Raw genomic sequence first — 22,489 nt, forward strand, 5'->3', positions numbered from 1 at the left:
TCTGAAGCATTTAATTGGCAGTATGATGTCACAGGACAAATAACGATTTAAATTTGATTTGATGAAACAGAAGAATTCAGTAGGAGGTGAAGTTAACTGCTGCGGGTCAGATGTGAAATTAGACAAATGCGTTCAACTCGGACCTTTATTTTGAAAACCAACTCAGTGGACGTAATGCAGGTTCTTCTTCCGGAGGCCGCGAATTGTTATGTTGCGTCCTGATCCTTTTAATCCCTTTTATCTTGTTTATATTTGTTTTTAAAAAATGTCCTATTAGTTAAGTTGGTTAAATATAAATTAAACCTAAACGTCTAGCTAACACAGACCGCATTGAGGTTTTGGTGGAAGTTTAAAAGGGAAAACGATAACGGACAGAGTTAGCTTACTACGTCCGTTAGCCGCTAACTTCGGCTCGCAGGTACAGCAGTTGTAAACACGCTTAGTTAGCACTGAAACTAGCTTATTTGTGGTCTTTAAACACCCAGGGTTACACTGGTATGAGTGAAGATGACTGTACCACCAACATATCGAACCAAACGTATCTGTGTAAACGATTTAACGTTAAAAGCTCAGGTCATAAATGGGATCATATTCCTATTATGTGTTAACATTGAAAAGCAGCATCACATCGCAGATTCTCTACATGTGGTATTTGGATATAAGCCTTCTTTTTAAATGCTAATTTAATTGTCCTTGTCCAGACAAATTATTTGTAACTTGTATATTGGATGTTTTCCTCTTTTTAACAAAACAGTACATAAAGGCAGTGACCAGTTTATGATTAGGAACTTCATGTGCAGTCGTTTCTGTACACAGTGTTGTCACACAGCAGTGTTTGTGAAACATTTCCTATTAATGATTACGCAATAACAGTAACATACAGCTCCCTTTGCAGACGCTTATGCATAAGCAGTCCACAGTCATTTCTTACCATGAGTGATTTTTTATTTCAGGATGTCTAAAATTGAACGTTTAAATGCTCGTGTGGCCAAGCTGCTGACTGAAGCAGTGCAAGAAGTTCTGGAGGTGGTGAAGGAGACGGTGTCAGAATACCAGGAGAAAACTGCCAGAACACAGAGAGAGAACGAGAGTCTTAAGAGAAGGCTGCAGGAGCTTCAGGACAAGATAACAAGAGAGAGCATAGGTGGGTAACAAGTGTCATTTTCATGGTGTATTTATCATTATAAATTCTGTTACTATGAAGTGAAGTTATTCATGAGCTGCCTAGTCAAAGTATAACACTTCTTTGCCCGTTATCTAAAGACAAAGAAGATACACAAAATCAAGAGCAGGATTTGGGGCTCACTTTGTGGCAGAACTCAGAGCTCCCTCTCACCGAGCAAAAACCGATAAGCAGCCACAAACCTGACCACAATGTGAAGCAGGATTCAAAACAACAGGAGAGCAACAGTAATACTGAATCACAAGCTGAGTGTAACTTGACACAAACAACAGAACACTGCAAAGCACAAGCAGAGGAGGTGACACACATTATAGAGGAGGCAATGACAGTCCACACATCACACAGTGCAAACAGGAACATCAGTGTTGCCCCATCCAATAATGCATGCGCCTCTCACTCCAGCACCTCAGTTGGGATAAACCTGGCTGTTGTTAAAAGAGAGCCAGAACCTTCAGGCTGTGCAACATCAAAACCACCACCTCTTCAAGAACAGTATAATGGATGTGTGGATTTAAGCTTCAACTCTTCTCGTCAGAACTCTGCTGAGACGCACAGGCCACAAGTCAGTGCTGAACCTTGCGGACATGTCTTTGTCCACTCAAATCATGGCATACCTAGGAGGCATGGATTTGCAAAAACCAACAGGGCTGCATTTGATGGGAGAAAAATCAGGATGGAGCACTTCAGGAGAGACGATTCGCACCCCTGTGTTGTATGCGGAAAGACGTTCAGCAGGGTTGGGAACTTGAGAATCCACCAGCGTTGTCACACAGGAGAGAAGCCATATGGTTGCGTACAGTGCGGGAGGCGTTTTAGTCAGGCAGGAGACTTGAAAAAACACAAGAGGGTGCACACAGGCGAGAAACCGTACTACTGCAACCAGTGCGGAAAGTGCTTCAGTCGGGGGGAGAATCTGAAAAGACACCAGAAGATCCATATTGGAGAGATTTTACAGTTACAGCAAGTGTGGAGGGAGCAACAGCAATGATTAACTTCAAATCAGTAAAATCAGCAGACTCACTCTGTGCAGAATCTGAAGGACAATTTTTGGTCTGTGCCCTTAGATAAAGAAGTATTTGCTGGGTGTTTAAGTTATGAGCTACAGAATTAGTAAAGAAATGATAATATATTTTGACTAACTGGGAATAGTTAAGGTGTTACTTGCTGTTCTGGTGTATGTAGCCAGTTGTGTGCTGCTTGCTCTGGTGTATTTGTCCCTCTGATCATGAAGGAACAGAGCTGTAGACGATAATCACTTAACCAAAGAGGCTAAAGCTTTACAGATATAAAGGCATACTATCAATATCTAAATTGATATCTGTGTAATACTATTTTTAACCAACAAGATTGAGTCAATTGTGAAATTTTAACTAATATAATGGTCAATTAGCAAAAGAACAGAAGAAAGAAATATACTTCAAAAGGTTCTGCACACTAATGATATGTTCATACAGGTGATTTCAAATGTTTTAGCTTATTAGATTGTTGACCTTTTGCTCACTCTTGTTGCACATGTTAGTGCACCAAAAGTTACACCCCCATCATTCCTATTAGTATAAAGAGTTTTGTGTGCTCCACCTAACCTCAACCTGACTCGAGGTCTCATCAGCCAAAATAAGTGAAGTGTTTGGACTAAAGGTGACAGTGTTATATAGTGTCTCTTGGTCATGCACAGAATGAGTTCTATCATGTTTAAATAAGTAAATGCTGAAGACAGTGATTGAAGCATGGTTGTCCTTAAAATTGCCTCATTTTCCAGACAGACTGAAGCTTGCTGTATGCCGGATATATTTATTTATATAGTTATTAGCAGAAGAAATAAATGTATTTATTACTACCAAAAAAACAGCTCAGTGAGTGATGTTTCAAGCAAACCCTTAATCAGAAGACTCCCTAACAAGGCCAAAGGCACATTCAAGTAGTCAAAGGTGTATTGTGGTGTCGAGGCTTGATTAATTAAAAAGTAATAACCAACAAACACCACCTTTCATCCCTCCTGTGGGCGTGCGTAATGTTTACCTTAAGAGTTATTTGGTTTGAGTAATATTATGAGGCTGGAATGTGTAAGAAATTATCACATGCACCCACTTGACTTTACACACCAGATGTTAGGGATTATCACAGAATAACCAATACACACCACTGACACACACACACACACATCTGCGAAACTACAGGTCCTCATATCGGTTTCATTTCAAATGCTAGAGAATAAAAAGTTTATAGGTTGTTTTACTGCATTATTTACCCCCTGCCAGCTGCAACCAATTACACGTGTTATGGCGGATTTACTATTGGGCCCCTATACTGACCACCAACCATCCACTGTGCGTTGTGTATGCACAACGTCAAGTATTTGAGAAGTTTAGCACACACAACAAAGTACATTTGGCAACTTCATTACATGACCATGGACCCAGAAACCTGCCAGTGCTATGAAAATTAGCTTTACACTAACTCTCAATTACACTACATCAAATGTAAACATGTATGCTTCCTAAAACATATAATATCAAATAAATTAATGTTGGAATAATTCTGCCTGCACCCAGGATTATAATAATATGGATAAGGATAATAATATGTCAGTTTGTGGATATTTGATTAAATACAACTTGTTTTTTTTGTTTGTTTGTTTTTAGAAAAGTTCATATGAGCACAAGGTCCTGAAACTAGATTTGGAAACACCCCCTATCATAGCCACAGAATTACCAAATTAAAATTACTTTACTGATGTAAATCTCCAAACAAATGTGTAATTAATCAAATCAACACAGGTACTGAAGGTGATGGTCCAACTTGTCTTACTGGTAAGCCACACTGGCAAATATGTAACTGTTAATTAATGTTAATTAATAAAAAATAGTATAGTTCAAAACAGTTTGGACAAGGTGCCTATGGTCGAATGACAGTGAACCCAGTGCCAAGATGCGGAAGCTTTTGCATAAGAAACATAATGATTTTTTAAAGCTTTCTTTTCATATTACAATAGTTGGACTGGCGCCAATGAAACATTGAGTTAGTTCCTATAATGAGCCTGCAGCTGACGTTGTTTACACACACACACACACACACACACACACACACACACACACACACACACACACACACACACACACACACACACACACACACACACACACACACAGTGCAGTTCGCGCTGTTGACGTGAAGCTGTGCGCTCACCTTCGCTACCAGGAAGTGATTGACACACACCCTCATGAGGAAACTGCAGCACGGTTACGCGCTACAGAAAGGTGAGTAAACAAAGAAGCGTGTGGATATGAGAACTTGTCGGGTTTCGCAATTTCTAAAGTTAAAGTAGACACGTTGCAAATGGGAACCGAAATTCAAGAGAGTCAATTATTGTTCAATACGACGCTAACACGGATGTCGAGACGTTACTGCCTTGAAAACAGCTGGCGAGTTATTATGGCGGTGACTTTGGCATCTGTTCAACAAGATTTACCTGACATTAAATGGTGTATTGGACTGTATTAAACGTTTTAAATTTGAGACGTGAAGCATGTTCTTGTGACACGAGCATGAGTTAAAGTTAGTATTAGGTCACCATAAACAGACATTCAGTAATAAATGTGGAAGTGGGCTTAATATTTGCTGTTTTCTATACTGCAGGTTCCTGCTTTGAGCAGCCTGTGATGTTGAAATGAAGCTTAATGAAAAAATTGTCAACTATTTTGAATCTTGCAACTCACCCGTGGATAAAGAAGGGTATCTGTACAAGAAGGTATGACACTTTGGATAAAACCTATTATTAAAACAGTATTCAAATTCAAGATTAAGTAGACTACATTGTGGTGGTGATTTTGCCTTTTAAACAATTAACAAAACTAAAATGTGGTTTTAAAAACGCACTTAACAATACCCACTTTTCCATTAATATGTGACACATTTGTCTTCATAATAATAATTAACTTTTTTTGTGCTGCACTTTTCAAAACAAAGTTACAGGTGAAATTAAGATTAAAATTATAGCACTATAACTGAATAAAATCAGGCAAATAAAAGCACATACAATGAAATAGAATAAATTACTTTAATAGCCTACTACTGCTGTCAGTCCATACAGCTTTTAAGTAATATTTTAAGCACATCGAAAGTGCTTGCATCAGCAATTTAATAAAGCACTGTAACATTTAACCTTCCTGTAACTGCTTCTTTCACCAAACCAGTTGTGTAAGAAATTGAGTAAATGAGCTATTTGTAACTGAGTCAGTAAAGCACAGATGCCACAACTGTCACACAGGGTGAGATAAAGACTTCCTATCAGAAGCGCTGGTTTGTGCTGAAGGGGAACCTCCTCTTCTACAAGGACCGGCCCGCTGACCGGGACTTGGCGGGTGTGATTGTCCTGGAGGGCTGCACTGTCCAGCTGTGCGAGTCCGAGGAGCAATTTGCCTTCTCGCTGGTGTGGAGCGAGCCGGGACTGCGGACGTATAAGTTTGCCGCCGAGGACCAGGCCAGTCAGGAGAGCTGGATTAAAGCCCTGCTGTCGGCCAACCACAGCTACCTGGCCCTGCTAGTGATGGACCTGGAGAAGAAGTATAGAGGTGAGAAACTGAAAGGCTGCGTCTTCTTTTTGTTGTTGTTCATCTGTGGGTGAAAGAGAGCAGCCTTTTGTTCTAGAGGGCAGCTGTGTGAGGCGTCACTGTTAACAGCCTCCACATGTACGTCGTGGTACACAGTATGCAGACAGACTAATCTCATAACATCTGTCTGTCAGCAGGGGCAGACATTTTTAAAACAATAACTCAAGTTTCTCATGATCTAAATTTGTAGACTTTATCAAAGAGGCGTATATTAACTAGTAGTTTGTGCTTTTTGTTGTATTTGATTGCAATAAATTATAAAGTATAAATGGTATTTTGGCTGTATGTATGTGAATCTACTCACTGATGATGCTTGGTCGTATGACTGACACAGCTGCCTTGCTAATGATGCACTGTTATCCATTTGTTAGGTAACCCAAGGTTGAGATCATGTTTTGGCTTAAATGACACACAATGTGTCTTGATTTGGACCAATATCCACTAGACTCTTCACACATGTATAGATAGGTGAACAATAACCTTATCTGGACAATTAGGGAATCTCTGTGGGTGTAGGGAGGATAAATATTCCCAGACAGGAAGTATCCTTCAGATTTGGTGTTGACATTCTCTGTGTTCACATGTTGTGTGCTGGCACTGAGACTGTTTTTCTTGAGAAAGTAAACAGACTGCTTTTAAAAACGTTTTATTCATCCGTTACTGAGTCGATTTTAACTTTTTGTAATGATCTGCTGGTTTGGCATCCTCAGCATGCTTAACAAACAATAGGCTGGGAAAGATTGTTAAACTTTGACAAAAGACCATTGGCACTAACTTGAATGATCTTGGCCGTGTTAATCAAGTTAGAGCCACTCAGAAGTCAAAGGCCATTCTGGCTGACCATCAATACCCTCTTCATGCAGAGCTTTCAACTGCTGCCATCAGCGAGGAGTATAGATACTTTCCCCAGAAGGGCCAAATCAAACAGATATCTGAGATCATTTGTTCCGCCAGCTGTTGGGTTTTAAACAAGCTGTAGGGCTAGATGTTGTTGCACACATACATTAATAAAGGACTCATGGACGCAGTGCTTTATATCTCAAGGTAACTTTATTATGATAACATCTACTTTTTGTTATATGTGTTTATGTCTTCTATTTATTTATTTGTTTTATGATGTGTATTGACTACTGTTGGCAAACCGAATTGCCCCTCATGTACAATAAAGACTATCAAATCAAAATCAAAGCAAATCTCCTCAGCTGAGTCTCATTAAACCACTCTATGTAAGCCTTCAGTCAGTCTCTGAAACTTCTTTATCACAACTGAACGTGGCTCACTTTATTTCCTAGAGTTTTTTTATTGAAGTTGATGAATGGCCTTGCGTTTAATGATTTTGTTTTAAGGTGGGAAGGAGAAATGTAGCAGTCTCAGTAAACTCTGTCCTCCAGCTCAGTCTTTAGGTCTAGAAAGAGACATTTTGGTGTCAAGAGTGTTTTGGTCACGGCAGAAGTGTTTCTGTTGACTTAAACATCCAGCAAGCCTTAATCTGGGGGCATGATTTTAACAATAAAATCAAAACATGGGGGGTTAGGAAATGGTCTCACTGGCTAGATCTACTGTAGTTTGACACTGATTAACATTTTAACAAAACAAACACTGATACTGTTTTTTCATCAGTATAAAATCTTTTGAAAATGTAAGTTGATGTGTTTGTATTGTTTAGGTTTAACACATTCTTAGTGCTCTACAGACAATGTGGCTTTAGCACCACGGGGCAGCCATTAGTTGTAGGAATGGGTGTTTCTCTCTCTGTCTCTGTTAATGTGACTTTAGTTGTTTGGTTATTTATGTGTTTCTCTGCTTGTCTTTGCTGTTTCCTCAGATGCATTAGGCGAGTTCTCCAGTGAACCACCCAGCGCTTTTGTCACGCCAAATTTCAACACATCAGAGGCGGGACATCCTGCACACTACTTGAGCACACAAACTTCACCGCTCTCATCGTACCCAGCGCTGGGTGTCGGGGCCGGAGCCGGTCTGAGCTCCAACTCGATGCTTCAAGCTCTGACCGTGTCATCCAAATCATCAAGCAAAAGATCACCCAAACTCTGGCCCAAGAGGAACGCAAACGTGGTGCCTATCAACACTCCTGCTCCACCTTTGGGGGAGTGGTCAGGGATCTGTTTAGGCAACAAGGAGGAATTTAGTAAATTGCATGAATATTTTGGAAAGGAAGTGAAGAAACTAATTGCTGATTGGTCAAAGAGGAGACGAGGTGATGGGGTTGTTCAGGAAGAAAACTTAATAGATTTAGGATAATAAATGTGATGTAGACTCAGTGTTTAATCCTTAATTTCAGTCACTGTGTTTGCGTTGCAAAGTTATTTACATTATTAAGATATATTTGTATATATTTTGTGTTTAACTTGAGTATACTGTATGCTTTTTACTTATTACGCCATAGTCTATAAATTATCTATGATCTCCTGCTCTATTGTTGTTTGTTCCTTATTACACTCAAGTTATTTTTTAATGTGAGGTTTTGAAAATTGGTCACACACTGTAACTGTTAAAGATGCTCATAATAGCTCCAAATGTGGCCTATATCTAGTTGATCTTTGTCTACTCGACCTAGTGGATATGGTATGAGAAATCCCTATGGCTAGTTATTGTTAAAGTAAATGATTATACCTGACAAGTTTTCATTACATGATTGCAGAAAGGAAAAATATAAAATAAGTAGTTATTTGAAATCAAATGGTTTAATACTGGCACCTTAACAAAGACTTGTCATAAGGGTTCAGTTAAAGCCTTTGGTCATTCTGTCCGGTTACCAGAAATTAATCCACACCTGCCATAAATACACCTTTTTTTCACCTACTTGTATACATAATAGGTAAAAAAATAAATAAACATAACTTTCTTTCTTAAGCTTTATTGTCCTTGTTTTTAGTTGTGTCTGTTTCGATCTTTCATGTGTAATTACATTTAGGGAAAATTTAAAAAGAGTTATTTTCCTGGTATGTTTACACATACTGAGCCAATAATGCAGATTCTAATATTTCTGTACAGATAACAAAATTCTACTTTTTCTTATACCTTAGAGATATATTCCCAAATTACTATTTTCTTAAATGTTAAACGTTGTCCAAGAAAATTTTTAGTGTATTTATTAATTAATTAATTAATTTTTAAGTATAATAAACAGGATTACAAGCCATTTTATGCTAGACAAGCACTTTTTTATACCAAAAAAGCCCTAAATTTGACACAAGCCCTGTTGTTAAGTAATCAAATGTTACTGATCACTTAATTGGCCAATTGTCAATATACCAGTGAATGAAAGTTACGAACCACTTTAATTTTAAAGCAGGCCAGTGATTGTCTGGTTAAAAAAAGGACAGACAGGTGTATTGGGGTAAAGCAGGCAAAGAAGGGTGATGTCTGACAAATTTTAGGAGATTCAAAATGGCTGACAAAGAATAACAGGGGGAGGCAGCGCTATTTCAGTCTCTACAGCTGTCTTGTTTTTATGGTCTTTGACAGAGCTTGGTCTCTTTCTCCCTATGCCTCTATTTTTCACCTTCAAGCCCACACTTGAAGGGGCTGCTTATGACGGTCTTCACATGGGATTTTCATCTTTGCTTGCTGTTAGTTCCCTCTGATTTTGAATTATCAGTGGCAGGATCTAGGGTCAGATAAAAAAAAATCAACTCCCAGAATATAAAGAGAAAGCCACAGACACATTTGGTCAAGTTAGAAATGTTATGTAATATTTTGACATGTGAAATACAAGGTCTACAAATGAACGACGTATCAGTTCACGCTGGTGCTGGATTCCAGTACATTCCATAGCTGTACAGTGATGTGATTGATGGCAGCCTATGGAGCTCATATAAGGAGTTTAGTGGGTGGGCCACTGTCCTCCTATTCTAAAGCAACTATACTGGGAACCTCCGGGAACAACCCAAATTAGTGCATCCATAGTAGGAAAGCTGCTCCTTTAGTCTGATCATTTGCTGTTTCCAATCACAGATGGGTCTTATTATCACAGAAAGAGATTCGAAAAGTAGCGACCAGTGCACAAAACAATAAACCAACATAAAAAAAAGAAACCAACTTGCTGCAATTAGAAGTTTGAATATATGTATATATATAATATAACATTTTATAGGGTCTATTGTTTTTTTTGAATAAAGTGATTTCATTTAGCATAGCATTTAACATATTTCCGACTACCTGTTTCAATATTAAAGGGCCGCTTACATTACTTTCTAGAGGCCTAGTAGTCGTGTGCCATTACTGGAGCTGGACTGTTTTCAAGTTTTATGAATGTTTGATTTGATTTGTTTCAACACTGCTGGTGACTACTGATCTAGTAGTATCACTAACTTTAGACCAAATGTATCATTTAGACAGGTGATGACTTCAGGATATGTTGATCGCAAATACGTGTTAGCAACTTGAGCAGCTCAAAGCTGGTAATTACTGTTAATCCAATGTGTGTGTGTGTATCAAGGGACTAAAGCAGCGATAGCCTGCTATTATACACTAGGTTTTGTTCTCTCATGGTGGAAATTAAAGAAACAAAAATAGCCACAACAAAGACTCTCAGTATGTCAAGAAGTACAAGAAGGGTATGGGGGCAGTTCAGTTGTCCAGCAGCATTTTTCCAGTCTGTCAGTTTGGCCATATTAGTGCACAGATGACACCAAAGTCAGGCTTGTGTGTTGGCATTGAATTCACCTCATTCCAAGACTCCTGGGGCCTATTTTGGAGCATCGGTAAGCCGATCCGCCCTGCCACCTCCTCGCTCCTCCCTCTTTCTCTTACTTTCCCTCGGCTCTGTTTTCCTGCCAAACCTGATGGTGTGGCTAAAGTTAGCCCCCCATGGGCTAGTATATAAGGCCCCAAGGGGCCAATGCTTATATGTCAGTCACATTGGCTTTGGCGTAGGCTTCTCTTCTTGACCACCAACAACCCCACAAACTTGAGAGATGGTGAGTGTGGCCATGTTCCTTGGAAGAGGGGTGTCTAGGAATTTAGGAAATTCTCCGCTCTAAACTGATGAGATGAAAGCATCCCTGATACATTTGCTATCTGGATTACCGACAGCCCGTGAAGCAAAATTGCAGAGGTCTCCTGAGCTGAGCCTCTGTGGATTTGGATCCGGTCTTAACTTTTATCTCCTGGCTTGAGCTAAAGTTTGGCAAACGTCTCAAACCTTAACCATGATGAAATACTGAAATACTAAATGTTTTGTAGTCCCCAAAGCAATTGCAATCTAAATTGACTGATTCAAAATGGACAGACTTCTTTTCTAGGGAAAAAAAACTTTGCAATTTGGCAAGAACTACTTGATATAGTGATTTACTGAGACTTAATGGAGCTTCTCTTAGCCATAATATGGATGTAGAAGATACGGAAACAAGCACAATTTAGGACTCCTGACTCCCGTGTGTCCTCTTGTTTCTGACCTCTACTTGACAGTCTTTGTATTTTTCGCTTTAAGTAAGCCAGGATCACTACATCTTACATTAAGTCTGGTTTTGTATGCTTGAAAATTTATTTCACCTTTCATCATCACTTCACAGGCACCCAAGAAGGCCAAGAGGAGGCAGCAGCAGGGTGAGGGTGGATCCTCCAATGTGTTCTCCATGTTTGAGCAGAGCCAGATCCAGGAGTACAAAGAGGTAAAGTTTTCTCCATCACATCTCGCATACTTCAAAGCTGAAGTTGTCTAGCTGTATAAATTTCGGTCTCTCTAGTCTAGGTGAGAAAACTAGATTCTGTGGGTGATCTAACTGACAACTCCATGCATCATCTGACCTTGGAGGTGACGCGGGGAAGCTTTTCAAAAGATACAGACATGATTGGTTTGGCTGCATGACAGGAGAAAAGTCCTCATCAACACGGCAGGACAGTAAATCTGAGTTTTCCGATGACAGCAGCTACCTCTCCCGTGGGTTAGCTCAGTAATCCTCCTCAGACTCAAACACTTGCTCTGTGACCTCGCTGGAATGCTGCCCAACAGCTGGTGGACAGTGACATTAATCAAAGCAGGAAAGTGGGGCTCAAGGAAGAAAGAACAAGAAAACATTTGAGGTCCCTGGACCTAAAGTTGAGTCTACGTTTAGTGAAGAGAAAGGGGAACATCGTTGCCATTAGATTGCAAAAATCATCACTCTTTCTGGGTCTTTTCCTCAGTATACAGGTTGAAGGAAAAGAGAATACAATGATGACAGTGGCATAGATGTACCCTTTAGAGGCTTCAAAAGGTGAAAGAACATTGAGGACAGGGTCAGAAGATTTAGTTACACGGCAAAAGGGGGGGAGGGGTGGGTGACAGCTGTATCCATAATACCTTTTCCCCAAATGTCAAGGGGCTTGTCTCACATTCCGAGACCATTTTAACACCTTAGAAAGACAAGTGGCCGACCAGCTGCCAAGCCTGAAAAGGTCTGCAATGCCATCTTTGGTTTCACCGGGGTGCTACGCCCAGCTATGTAGAAAGAGAGGTGGAGAACGGCTCCACATTTACACGTTTATGTTGGCAGACTACCTCGCTCAGATAATTGTCATAAGCAAGTCTCATGACAAGGACTTGTGAGAATTGTGAGGGTCTCAGTTTTCACTGTTTTAATTTGGTTGTATTTTTGTTTATAACGTGTGGAGGGCTTATGAATGTCATCTGAGGAGGTGGCAACACATCAAAGATAACTGACCATTTCTTGTGTTTACTGTCTCCTCTCTCATCCTCCCTGGCAGGCTTTCACAATCATTGACCAGAACAGAGATGGCATCATCAGCAAGGATGACCTCAGGGACGTGCTGGCCACCATGGGCCAACTGAATGTGAAGAATGAGGAGCTCGAGGCCATGGTGAAGGAGGCCAGCGGCCCCATCAACTTCACTGTCTTCCTGACCATGTTCGGCGAGAAGCTGAAGGGTGCGTTGCCACTCACACAGTTCAAGCTTCCCTTGCTTGTCACCTTTTCTCTTATTTCATAGATATGTAGCACTGCAAGGAGTGCATTTATCTTCTTGCTTGCCTACAATAATTCACATTACACGCTTAATATAATTCAGGAACTTTTTATCTTTTATAATTGAGACTAATTGGCTGCTTTTACTCTTAGGTGCTGATCCCGAGGACGTTATCGTGAGCGCTTTCAAGGTCCTGGACCCTGAGGGCACTGGCGCCATCAAGAAGGAATTGTAAGGGCTTTTAACAGTCTGAGCTCTTTATGGCACAATCTTGAATCAAGATAGACCATCTGATATTAATTTTTCTCCATTTGCCCTCTCTAGCCTTGAAGAGCTCCTGACCACCCAGTGCGACAGGTTCACCGCTGAGGAGGTGAGCTGATCCGTCTTTGTCTCTCACTCGTATTCCCACTCTAGTCATTAGTTGTTCAGGATTGTAAGCAATTTCTTTAATCCCTCCTCTGCAGATGACCAACCTGTGGGCTGCTTTCCCCCCTGATGTGGCTGGCAATGTGGACTACAAGAACATCTGCTACGTCATCACACACGGAGAGGAGAAGGAGGAGTAAATCCCCCTCTTTCAAGATCTCTACCTCCATTCAAACCCATATTTGCTGCACCATCTACTCACTCCCCCTTGTCCAACGCCATGGCCTCCTTGCACACATTCGCGCCCCAGCCCGCTCTTTCCGCTTGCCAGCTCACTACGAAAAGACTTGTTTCCTTTATAGAGATACTCAGTGAGAGGACTGAAGGCTGTGGGGGTGTTTGTGTGTGAGTACCAACAGGGGAACATGGGATTATTTTCAATAAAAAATAATCTTGTGGCACTGAAACACTCTCCCCATCTCTGTCCCTGCGTCTTGTTCCTCCTCCTTTTCCTCCCATAACTCATTCTGTCCTCCTGTGTTGAGGCCAACAGTGCATGTATCATACCTACATACAGTGTGTATGCAAATGCAGTCCAGCGTATACAGCGGTGTGTCTAAAATGGCTCTTGGGTGCTGTGGTGCAAGCACAGTCGCTTGCTTGAAACAAGTACGTAGACTGACCCAAGTGGTCTGTGAGTCTCAACCTGACACAGAGTGTTTAATGGATTTGTCCCTTTGTTTGCATTGGGGAGGAGTGCACAGTAAAAGAGTGGGAGTACTGTACTATAATAGTTTGCCTACCCCTCTCTTTTTCTTCCTCTCTAATCGACAGGTACAAATGGAAAAGTTGCAGTGAAAAACAGGAAAGCATGATTTTCTTTTCTTTAAATCTTGTAAACAGAGAAAGAGATGGTGAAAGATGGTGAGTGGGAGGCAGAGATGAAATAAACAAAAGTAAAACTTCTTTGTTTTTGACTCTTCTTCCTCCCTCTCAGCACTGTTTCTCTCCTGTTGTTGTGACTGTAACAAATAAAAAAGTATAAATAAAATCCACTTTCTTTCGTATGTCACTGTGTCTGTTGGTTTAAGTGGGGGTGTGAGTTGATAGCACCATGGGACAGCCCTTTAGAGTGCTGACTGCACATTGACTGTAATATGCAAATGGTGACGCATTATCAAGGTTTGGATGGGGTAATTAAACTACTGACCTTTAAAATCTATTCATAACCGCAATGTCTAAAATATATCAAATATGTCAAATATGTATCATGTTAAATGTGCTTCTTGAAATAACACCAGTTGTGGGGAGGTTACTTATTTCAATTCTTCTTCGTCATTTTGTTCATTTCCATGTATACAGCTAGCTTTGAAATATATCCGGAAATTAGAACCTATTCAATAAATAAATGTGTTTCATTCACTAGCAATCTGCTGCCATTAAACAATACAGAAAAACAATGTCACTGTATGTTTGTTTGACATCTGTCAATAGTCACCACTTAATACCTTTTCCCCTTTACCATTTAGTGAACCCTGATATTGATAGGCTGTGGAAATTGACTGGCGATTAATGAGTGCGGTGTGATGAGTTAGACACTGAGAAAAGACTTGCATATTAAAAGCAAGAGACATTTTCCACAACAGGGAAGACACCTGTCAAAACGCCACTGTAGAGTCCAAGTCCAGTAGGAAGGAGGCATTTTAAAAAACAGCTGCTTGTCTGACAAAGTTTATACATTTGATGTGGTATCATACCAATTGTGTATCAGCACGTGTAGGCTATCACACAGGATTTTCGGGAGTTTAAGTCCTCCTAAACATTAACTCTTAACTTACATGAATGCTTTTAATGATGATTATTGTTTTATGATTAATAAAACCTATACAACAATAAACAAAAATGAATATTATATCGAGCTATCATGAAATATATTATTACACAATGTAAAAAATCAATAGATCAGTGAATCACGTGACATGGTGACGTTGTTACCCAAAACAGGAAATAAATCTGACTGCAACCAAATGTTCTGCCTTCAAAACAAAAGCTGCCAATATGTCGCTTTTCAATACCGGTAAAGAATGCAACAAAATAGTAACCTAACAAAACAAGAATTATTTCTCGAAGTTAAGTTGGGAAATCAGATCAAACACAGGTGATACTTTAGCTGTAACTCTTCGTCTTATCGCTCCTCAAAACAAAATATTCCAGAAACGTCCACCAGCGAGTGTTTTACTTTGGAAATAGTGGCCGGAAACGAGTGAGTGAGTATTAAACTTGACCCCGATCAGAGGGCAAGGGAACAGCAACACACACAAGTACTGTAACTGTAAAACATTTCAGGCCCGCTTTGCCACCACAAACTGGGGATGGCTGTCTGGTAATGTGGGCCGTCGATGCCGCTGTCGTCCCGCCGTGCCTTTGTGAGTTCTGACGGGCCGAGACCCACCACCATGGCCTCAGCGGAATCCCGCTGCACATCTGTCAGACTCCCCGCTGTGGCGACCGTCTTCTTGGTCCTGATGTCGGTGACCACAGTACGGTCCTCTCAAGGCGACAAGGAGCCGGTTTACCGTGACTGTGTGAAGCAGTGTGTCCGCACCAACTGCACCGGAGCTCGGCTACGTGGCTTCCAGTCTGCCCAGCCGCAGTACATGGCGCTGACAGGTGAGCTTCTATTAGGTGGTAGGTAAGTTAAGCTAACTTAGCTTGCTAGTAGTCTGTAGCTACATTTATCAACAGTATACCCGCCGGACTTCACAACTGGATGTCCATCTAAATGCGCCCATTGACTGTAATTGCTAACAGCAAACATTCACTGTGTATTTACTCATCCATGTATCTGCTCTCTGCTGATGCTGCTCTGTATGTCATGGCTGCAGCGTGACTTTAAGCGCGGTTATATTTTTTCATCTTTGACGTTTCATGAAACATGTGACACCGTTTCATTAACTGAAAAGTTGAAAGCCAGTTATTCTGGAAGAGCAAGGTGTCACAAAGGGCCTATTGTAACTCCACCCTCGGCCCATCATTAACAGTTGTATAGTGTGTGTCTGTGTGAGATTTAAAACCACAAGCAAAATTGGCGTCAAATCAGTAAATTAAACATTTTGAAAAGTTATAGCAATTGATACAGTGGAATTCATCCAGAATAGAGAAACTAAGAAGTAGTGCCCCCTTTTTCTGCAGCTGCAAACAGGACTTCCCCTAACCATTATTTTTATCATTCATTAATCTGCTGATCATTTTCTTAAATAATTGAAGGTCAAAAAATAGTGAGAAAAAAACATCATAACTTCCCAGACAACGTAAAGCACATCTTCAAATGTCTTGTTTTGTTCAACCAACAACAGTAGTAGAATTTCCATTTAAATTGAAACAAAAAAAGAAAACCCAGCAGTTCCTCACCGGAACAACCGATTGATTCTCTGTCATTTGACCTTTCAGTTATTAGTTAATCAAAAGATGTAAGGCCTAAACGTGACCTTGTGTTTCTGTGTCAGCGCCTCTTTCTTTGTTCCTGTGCTCCAGGTTGGACATGTCGTGATGACTGTCGCTATCAGTGCATGTGGACCACGGTGGGGCTTTACCAGGCCGAGGGGTACAGGGTCCCACAATTCCACGGCAAGGTTTGTGCTTCTTATAGGGGTCTGCGTGTGTATCCCACCCAGCTTTATCACAAAATCTTACCTAAAGTTATTCTGAGAGGATGCTGGGTTCTGTCCTCCTCAATAGCTTTAAATTCTGGTTACTTAAATCAGTAGATTCTATCAGAACAAAACTTGCTCCAGGATTGGTTTTGCTTTAAACCGATCTGAGTGTGATATATTTTGTTTCTCTTAGTGGCCATTCGCGCGCTTCCTGTGTTTTGAGGAGCCAGCTTCCGCCCTGGCCTCTCTGCTTAACGGCCTGGCTTGCCTTCTCATGCTGCTGCGCTATCGGAGCACGGTGCCACGCCAGAGCCCCATGTACCACACCATCAACGCCTTCTCTCTGGTGAGTCTTAACGCTGCGTCTTCAGTGAGACGGAGAAAATGAAAAGAACTTAACACAAATACTGCGATGTCTTAGCGTTAGTGTCAGGACAAAATTTACCATGTGTATTAAACAAAATCCTGTGTGTTTCTTTAGGTATCTCTTAATGCCTGGTTCTGGTCTACAGTGTTTCACACCCGGGACACCTATCTCACTGAGGTAATGGTTGATGACCAAGCCATTTTTGTCCACTTGATGGCACAAAATAAAGAATCATTGTCAGTTTTTGTAGAAACAGCAGCATGAGCATCCTTTCAGAGTCTTGTTTCTCTTTACCTGATTGATGTAAAATTAAGCCTTTCAGACTCTGTTTGATCCACTTTCTCCCGAGAAAGATATCTGTTCAGTCAGCTCCCGCGTGGGCAGCAGTGGATCACTGTTTATATGGAGGGTTGGTAAGAGCTGGTGGGACTCAGTGTGCAGACCAGCGTACCAACAATGAGCTGAGCACAGCTTAAAGCAGCCTTTTCACATTACAGGCAGTCAGTTGATTCAGTGTTCATTAAAAAAAAAAAAGTGGCCACCTAGTGAGATGAGGATTTTTCTGGCTAATGAGATTAGCTAATCAGTAACATCTAATGCCATTACTGACCTCCTGCTGCGTGCAGCATAGTTCCTGTAACATACAGCAGGAAAAAAGTCTGTCTTTTGATCTTGATGTTGACTTCTGTGTTTTTGTTTTCTCTCTCTGTGTCGTTCTCCTTCAGAAAATGGACTATTTCTGTGCAACAGCAGTCATTCTTTACTCAATCTACCTATGCTGCGTGAGGTAAGCTCTAAAACAAGTATTCTACGTGACTTACAAATGTTTTCATGTGTCCCACGAAACGAGATGGAAATATGGTCGCAGGAAATCTGAAAGCACATTCAACTCTATAAATCATTGACCCTGGTTAACATTTCCGTCTAATATTTCCTGAATTAAGTTTTGATATTTAAGATAAGAATCTTCTGCGACTCCTATATTGTGGTTAATGGAGTATATCTGCTGTAACACTTTCTGTTAATTATTCCTGTTCCCACTGCCTGCGTCAGAACACTGGGTCTGAAGCGACCTGGGGTGTCAAGCATGGTGGGAGTCCTGCTCATCTTGGCCTTTACCTCGCACGTGTCATACTTGACCTTTGTCAGTTTCGACTACGGCTACAACATGGCTGCTAACGCCACCATCGGTAAAACAAATGCACAAAAGTCACATTAAAGCTCATATTTGGTTGGTCATAATAGCTTATTTGCATTACTTGTGTTATTTTAAGTACTCTTCTATTGCTGCATTGTACTTGTTTTTACAATATGTATCTACTTACCTAATACTAATACTTTTTCTAAAGTTATTCAGTCTGCACAACTTAGAATATAGATCTAATCTCCTTGTTCACTACTTAAATACTGATTTAGGATGACACTTATCTGATGCCTTGTGCTTCAGATGGCATGTTTCTCATCTTATCTTTTGAATGTCTTCTGTCTTTAAAGGCATGGTGAACCTCCTGTGGTGGCTGTGCTGGTGTTGGCAGAACCGACGGACCTTGCCATACTGTCGGAAGTGCAGCCTGGTGGTGCTGCTGCTTCACGGTCTGGCCCTGCTGGAGCTGCTGGACTTCCCCCCAATGCTCTGGATCCTAGATGCCCATGCTGTGTGGCATCTCAGCACCATACCGGTGCACTTCCTTTTCTACAGGTTTGTCCACTCACCCGCTCTGCCTTCGTTTCACAGTGTCGGAAGCATTTCTGACAGTGTCTGGAAGAAAGAAAGTGTTGTGTTTTTGAGAGAAAATGTTGCATTTAGTTGTGTGTAGAAGGAGAGAATTAAAAGGAATATTAATAATAGAGGTACCTGATTAATTATTCTTACTTCATTCTCCTTCCAGTTTCCTGATAGACGACAGCCTCTACTTACTAAACACAGAGAAGATGGGCGTCAAACTCGAGTAGGAGGACCTCATCGCCTCTTCACCACGCCTGCACCCTCACACCTCTCCAATCAGAGCAGCTGGACACCCGAACACGGAAGTAGCTCAGCCTCCCAGATGACATGCATGACACCACTATGACTTCCATCAAAGTAGACTTTGTTTACATCTTTCTTGTTTTTAATTTAATTTTTTTTAATTTTGTGGTAATTTCTTTCTTCTTTAAAATGATTGCGATTGACGCTTGCTCTACTTATCTTTGCCTTGTACTCACGTGTGCTCTACAGTTCTTTTGCCATTTCTTATAATTGCAAAACAAGATGAAGGAAAAGGTTTTTGAATTCTACCACAGCAGACCCAGGTTTTTTTGGGACTCCCAATTGGGACACGTATCCTGTTTCTTTCGAGTCTTCGGGCGCTTCTGTAATAGCTCCCCCGAACCCATGATTTGACTTCACTCAAGATCACCAGCCTCTTGGAAGACCCAACACGCTTGGCTCTGCAGTTTGGCGTAGCTGACAATAGATGGCACCAAATCGCTTGCCAGGCCATCATAACCTACTCTGTTGGTACAACATGTGTCAGGATCCAGCTGTGCCAAAAGCGGACTGGCGGACGCAGAGCGGTCCCCCCTTGTGAATGGGAGGGAGGGGGCTGCCAGAGGATTGTTCTAGAGAGAGAGAGGGTTTATGTTTGGAGGCTATTCTAGCTGACTGTGTTTTTTTGTTTGTTTTCTCTCCATTACACCTTTATTTTTGTGCCTCTGTTGTTCCACTGCTGCTTTTGTTTCTTATTCTCTTCAGTTATAATTTCATATGTAATTTTCATCAGCTGCCTTAGTTGTTTTTAATTCTGTTGTTGTTGTTGACGACCAGTTTGTGCTTTGTTCTGTTTTGGCTTTTGATTCCTTGATTTTGAATTTGGATGGGATATGTCTGATGAGCATATTATTGATGAGAAATATTATTTTAATTCACCTGGATTGCCTTTTACTGTGAGGAAAAGGAGAACACGGGAAAGTAGGAAAAATAAGCTGCAACAGGAAGCTGCAATCAGTGGGGCTTTTTTTTTTTTTTTTTTTTTTTTTTTTTTACAGCAAGAGATTTAATAAATTTTGGGGTCAGGTGGTGTGTGTGAGTGTTTAGGTGTTCATTTGACTCCCATTATTTGGATTTGGTTGCATTTCTTGCTGTAGTATTCTCCATAATGACACACATAATCAGTTGCTTTACAGATAACTGCCCCACACTCCCATTTCCCTCCATGTCTGCCTTACACACTGCATTGTCAATGTGCATGTTTCTTCTGTGTAAAACACCTTCCTTCCTCTCAGCGTTTGCGCCAAACCTCTTGAATTCATACCCTGTATGTCTTCATCCCTCCAAGTTTCCCTTCCATGCGTGCACTTTATGGGGTGTGTGTACAGTTACACACATTTTTCTTTGAAATTCTGCCCACGCCTCTGTATTTCTGTGTGAGAATGCGAACAATGACCAGTACGACGTGTACACATTGCCTTGACTTGACATTGTGTTGTTTTTGCCATCATAAACTGAATCACTGTGTGTGTGTGTGTGTGTGAGAGAGAGCTAGATTATGCTCAATCCTTTTGTAAAACGACCGGTGTCTGTGTGTGTAAATGCTGGACGTTTGCTGCATGAATGTGTGTGTGAGACGATGGGTAAATTTAGCTTTGCTGACAGCCTTTGAGGGGGGTGGGGGAATACAGAGGACCTAACACATGGAGAGGTTGTTATAGGTTTGGGTGGCAAAAAGATTCCTGAAATCATGGAAGAGATACTCTCCTAGTATAGTGCATAGTACATAGTGCATATTGTAATTGTTATTGGCCAAAAATGTTTATATTCTCAGATGTTGTAATGTTTATTAACCACTATAATTCATAAAATGGTGTCCCAATTATTACAATTTACATATACTTTTAAAAAGCTAAAACAACTGCCCACTTGAACAAAATGTAATTTAAATTGATCAAAAAATCACACTATTCAAAACTGAAAGTACTTTGCCTACTGATAACCTTGCTAAATCATTCCATTGGTATCTGTTTTAATAAGTTGAATATTTCCTGAGGAATCAGCATAAAAACAGATGTTTGCTCTGTTAATCATTTCATTGTTCACTTCCTTCTTCCTTACCGATAACCACATCCCTCCTCTTCCCTCGCTCATCTGCTGCCCCCTGCCTGCTGCCCTGTGCACCATCACCTCTCCTACTGAATGCACTTTCCTCCACCTCACATCTAATATCTGACCAAAAAAAAGAAAAAGAAAATGGAACAAATAAAAGTCTTCTTTGTTGATAAGGAATGGGACTCTCTTGTCTTTTCCACCCCCTACTTGACACTTGACTTTTTGTCCTGTAAATGTGGTATAGTTGTAACATGGGGAGAGTTGTAACAACACCGATTCTAGCAATTAGAGATAAGATAGGAGTTAGGTGATCATTTCAACTTTTACCTACTTCCTCCCTGATCAGCCATGGTGGTTCTCAAGTCTGGAAACGGGTACATTCAGAATATATAGAGAAAAAAATTATTTTTTAGGTTGACCAAGACTATATATTTTTTAGCATCTATACTATTGCAGATAAAAGTGTTTGACTTATTTTAGATTGAAATGTAGTTTCTTAGGCAACGTGATGCACTTTTTCCTTTCTAATTTCAAAATACTATTCTAAAACAGGTAGCTAAACACTGGCTGACAGGGGTGGGCTGGGTTGTAACACTTCTTTAAAAAATGCAATACATTTAACTAGGGACTTTCTTGATTTTAATATTGTTACAGAATGCCCTATGCAGTCTCTTGGTCCACCAAGCCTGCACTCCAGGGTTACCAGGATTCATTTGTCAGCACTGTGACTCTGTTTCCCATTCACATGTTGCCATGTGTATCGGCACTTAATCTTACGCAATACTCCGTCTCCGCCGGTGGAGAGGGCAGAGAAGTGTACGGGCAGCTTGTGAGAAATTCCAGTGTGCAAGAAAAAGTCCCAGTACACCAAAGAGTAAAGTATAGAAGTGCTTGTACTGCATACCAGTGAGTGTCGGCCCACTTCAAGCACTGACTGACTCTGATTAAGAATATGCAAACACAGACACACACCACTTTTTTGTTAGAAATAAGGATGTACAGAGATGTTCTTTAATTACGTACATTTTAGTAGTATTTATTATGTATACTGTTAAGTAAGTTTATTCTATAGATAAATTTACATACACATACTGTTCATGCGCACGAGTCATCAGACAAAGTCTGTTACAGTGAGAGAGAAACATTGTTCTTTTATATCACTACCTGTTTTTGAAGCATATCATATAGTGTGGCATCTATTTTTGCTTCTTTTGTCTTATTGGTACAACTTACCCCAGCATGTGTTACTACAACCCACCCCGGTATTGGGGTAGGTTGTAACAAGGGAACACAATG

The 22,489-nt window shown here is 40.7% G+C and overlaps 4 protein-coding genes across 6 annotated transcripts; all 4 read left to right on the forward strand.

The window, feature by feature from the left end:
• Nucleotides 1-169: 169 nt before the first annotated feature.
• LOC119915992 (zinc finger protein 180-like) lies at nucleotides 170-3,029 on the forward strand. The gene is made up of 3 exons (XM_038735813.1): nucleotides 170-418; nucleotides 954-1,144; nucleotides 1,264-3,029. Exons 2-3 carry the CDS (start codon nucleotides 955-957, stop codon nucleotides 2,169-2,171), a joined length of 1,098 nt encoding a protein of 365 aa, XP_038591741.1. The 5' UTR covers nucleotides 170-418; nucleotide 954; the 3' UTR covers nucleotides 2,172-3,029.
• A 1,282-nt stretch (nucleotides 3,030-4,311) lies between these two features.
• On the forward strand, nucleotides 4,312-8,664 carry LOC119915993 (sesquipedalian-1-like). 3 transcript variants are annotated; one of them, XM_038735814.1, is made up of 4 exons: nucleotides 4,312-4,440; nucleotides 4,820-4,931; nucleotides 5,451-5,754; nucleotides 7,619-8,664. In XM_038735814.1, the coding sequence occupies exons 2-4, from the start codon at nucleotides 4,851-4,853 to the stop codon at nucleotides 8,050-8,052; spliced, it is 819 nt and encodes a 272-aa protein (XP_038591742.1). In that variant the 5' UTR covers nucleotides 4,312-4,440; nucleotides 4,820-4,850; the 3' UTR covers nucleotides 8,053-8,664. The 3 variants fall into 3 exon arrangements, with proteins under 3 accessions (XP_038591742.1, XP_038591743.1, XP_038591744.1); XM_038735815.1 differs by lacking the exon at nucleotides 4,312-4,440 and adding an exon at nucleotides 4,451-4,738; XM_038735816.1 differs by lacking the exon at nucleotides 4,312-4,440 and adding an exon at nucleotides 4,451-4,665.
• Nucleotides 8,665-10,589: 1,925 nt separating this feature from the next.
• On the forward strand, nucleotides 10,590-14,156 carry mylpfb (myosin light chain, phosphorylatable, fast skeletal muscle b). The gene is made up of 6 exons (XM_038735868.1): nucleotides 10,590-10,733; nucleotides 11,328-11,426; nucleotides 12,502-12,682; nucleotides 12,873-12,951; nucleotides 13,045-13,093; nucleotides 13,188-14,156. The coding sequence occupies exons 1-6, from the start codon at nucleotides 10,731-10,733 to the stop codon at nucleotides 13,287-13,289; spliced, it is 513 nt and encodes a 170-aa protein (XP_038591796.1). The 5' UTR covers nucleotides 10,590-10,730; the 3' UTR covers nucleotides 13,290-14,156.
• A 1,192-nt stretch (nucleotides 14,157-15,348) lies between these two features.
• On the forward strand, nucleotides 15,349-21,370 carry pgap3 (post-GPI attachment to proteins phospholipase 3). The gene is made up of 8 exons (XM_038735867.1): nucleotides 15,349-15,759; nucleotides 16,624-16,721; nucleotides 16,936-17,088; nucleotides 17,224-17,286; nucleotides 17,835-17,896; nucleotides 18,163-18,299; nucleotides 18,604-18,808; nucleotides 18,999-21,370. The coding sequence occupies exons 1-8, from the start codon at nucleotides 15,489-15,491 to the stop codon at nucleotides 19,060-19,062; spliced, it is 1,053 nt and encodes a 350-aa protein (XP_038591795.1). The 5' UTR covers nucleotides 15,349-15,488; the 3' UTR covers nucleotides 19,063-21,370.
• Nucleotides 21,371-22,489: the final 1,119 nt, after the last annotated feature.

Source organism: Micropterus salmoides, unplaced genomic scaffold (genome assembly GCF_014851395.1).
Source record: "Micropterus salmoides isolate LMB-PRFRI ecotype aquatic unplaced genomic scaffold, ASM1485139v1 Ms_hic_scaffold_21, whole genome shotgun sequence".
Lineage (NCBI taxonomy): Eukaryota > Metazoa > Chordata > Actinopteri > Centrarchiformes > Centrarchidae > Micropterus > Micropterus salmoides.

Excerpts from the sequence above, each read along its gene's own strand:
- LOC119915992 (XM_038735813.1), top strand. The coding sequence starts at position 955 with ATGTCTAAAATTGAACGTTTAAATGCTCGTGTGGCCAAGCTGCTGACT. Across the intron at positions 1,145-1,263 it reads GATAACAAGAGAGAGCATAG|ACAAAGAAGATACACAAAAT; the intron begins GTGGGTAACAAG and ends CGTTATCTAAAG.
- LOC119915993 (XM_038735814.1), top strand. The coding sequence starts at position 4,851 with ATGAAGCTTAATGAAAAAATTGTCAACTATTTTGAATCTTGCAACTCA. Across the intron at positions 4,932-5,450 it reads AAGGGTATCTGTACAAGAAG|GGTGAGATAAAGACTTCCTA; the intron begins GTATGACACTTT and ends ACTGTCACACAG. Across the intron at positions 5,755-7,618 it reads CCTGGAGAAGAAGTATAGAG|ATGCATTAGGCGAGTTCTCC; the intron begins GTGAGAAACTGA and ends CTGTTTCCTCAG.
- mylpfb (XM_038735868.1), top strand. Across the intron at positions 11,427-12,501 it reads AGATCCAGGAGTACAAAGAG|GCTTTCACAATCATTGACCA; the intron begins GTAAAGTTTTCT and ends CCTCCCTGGCAG. Across the intron at positions 13,094-13,187 it reads ACAGGTTCACCGCTGAGGAG|ATGACCAACCTGTGGGCTGC; the intron begins GTGAGCTGATCC and ends CCTCCTCTGCAG.
- pgap3 (XM_038735867.1), top strand. The coding sequence starts at position 15,489 with ATGCCGCTGTCGTCCCGCCGTGCCTTTGTGAGTTCTGACGGGCCGAGA. Across the intron at positions 17,287-17,834 it reads GGGACACCTATCTCACTGAG|AAAATGGACTATTTCTGTGC; the intron begins GTAATGGTTGAT and ends GTTCTCCTTCAG. Across the intron at positions 18,809-18,998 it reads GTGCACTTCCTTTTCTACAG|TTTCCTGATAGACGACAGCC; the intron begins GTTTGTCCACTC and ends TTCTCCTTCCAG.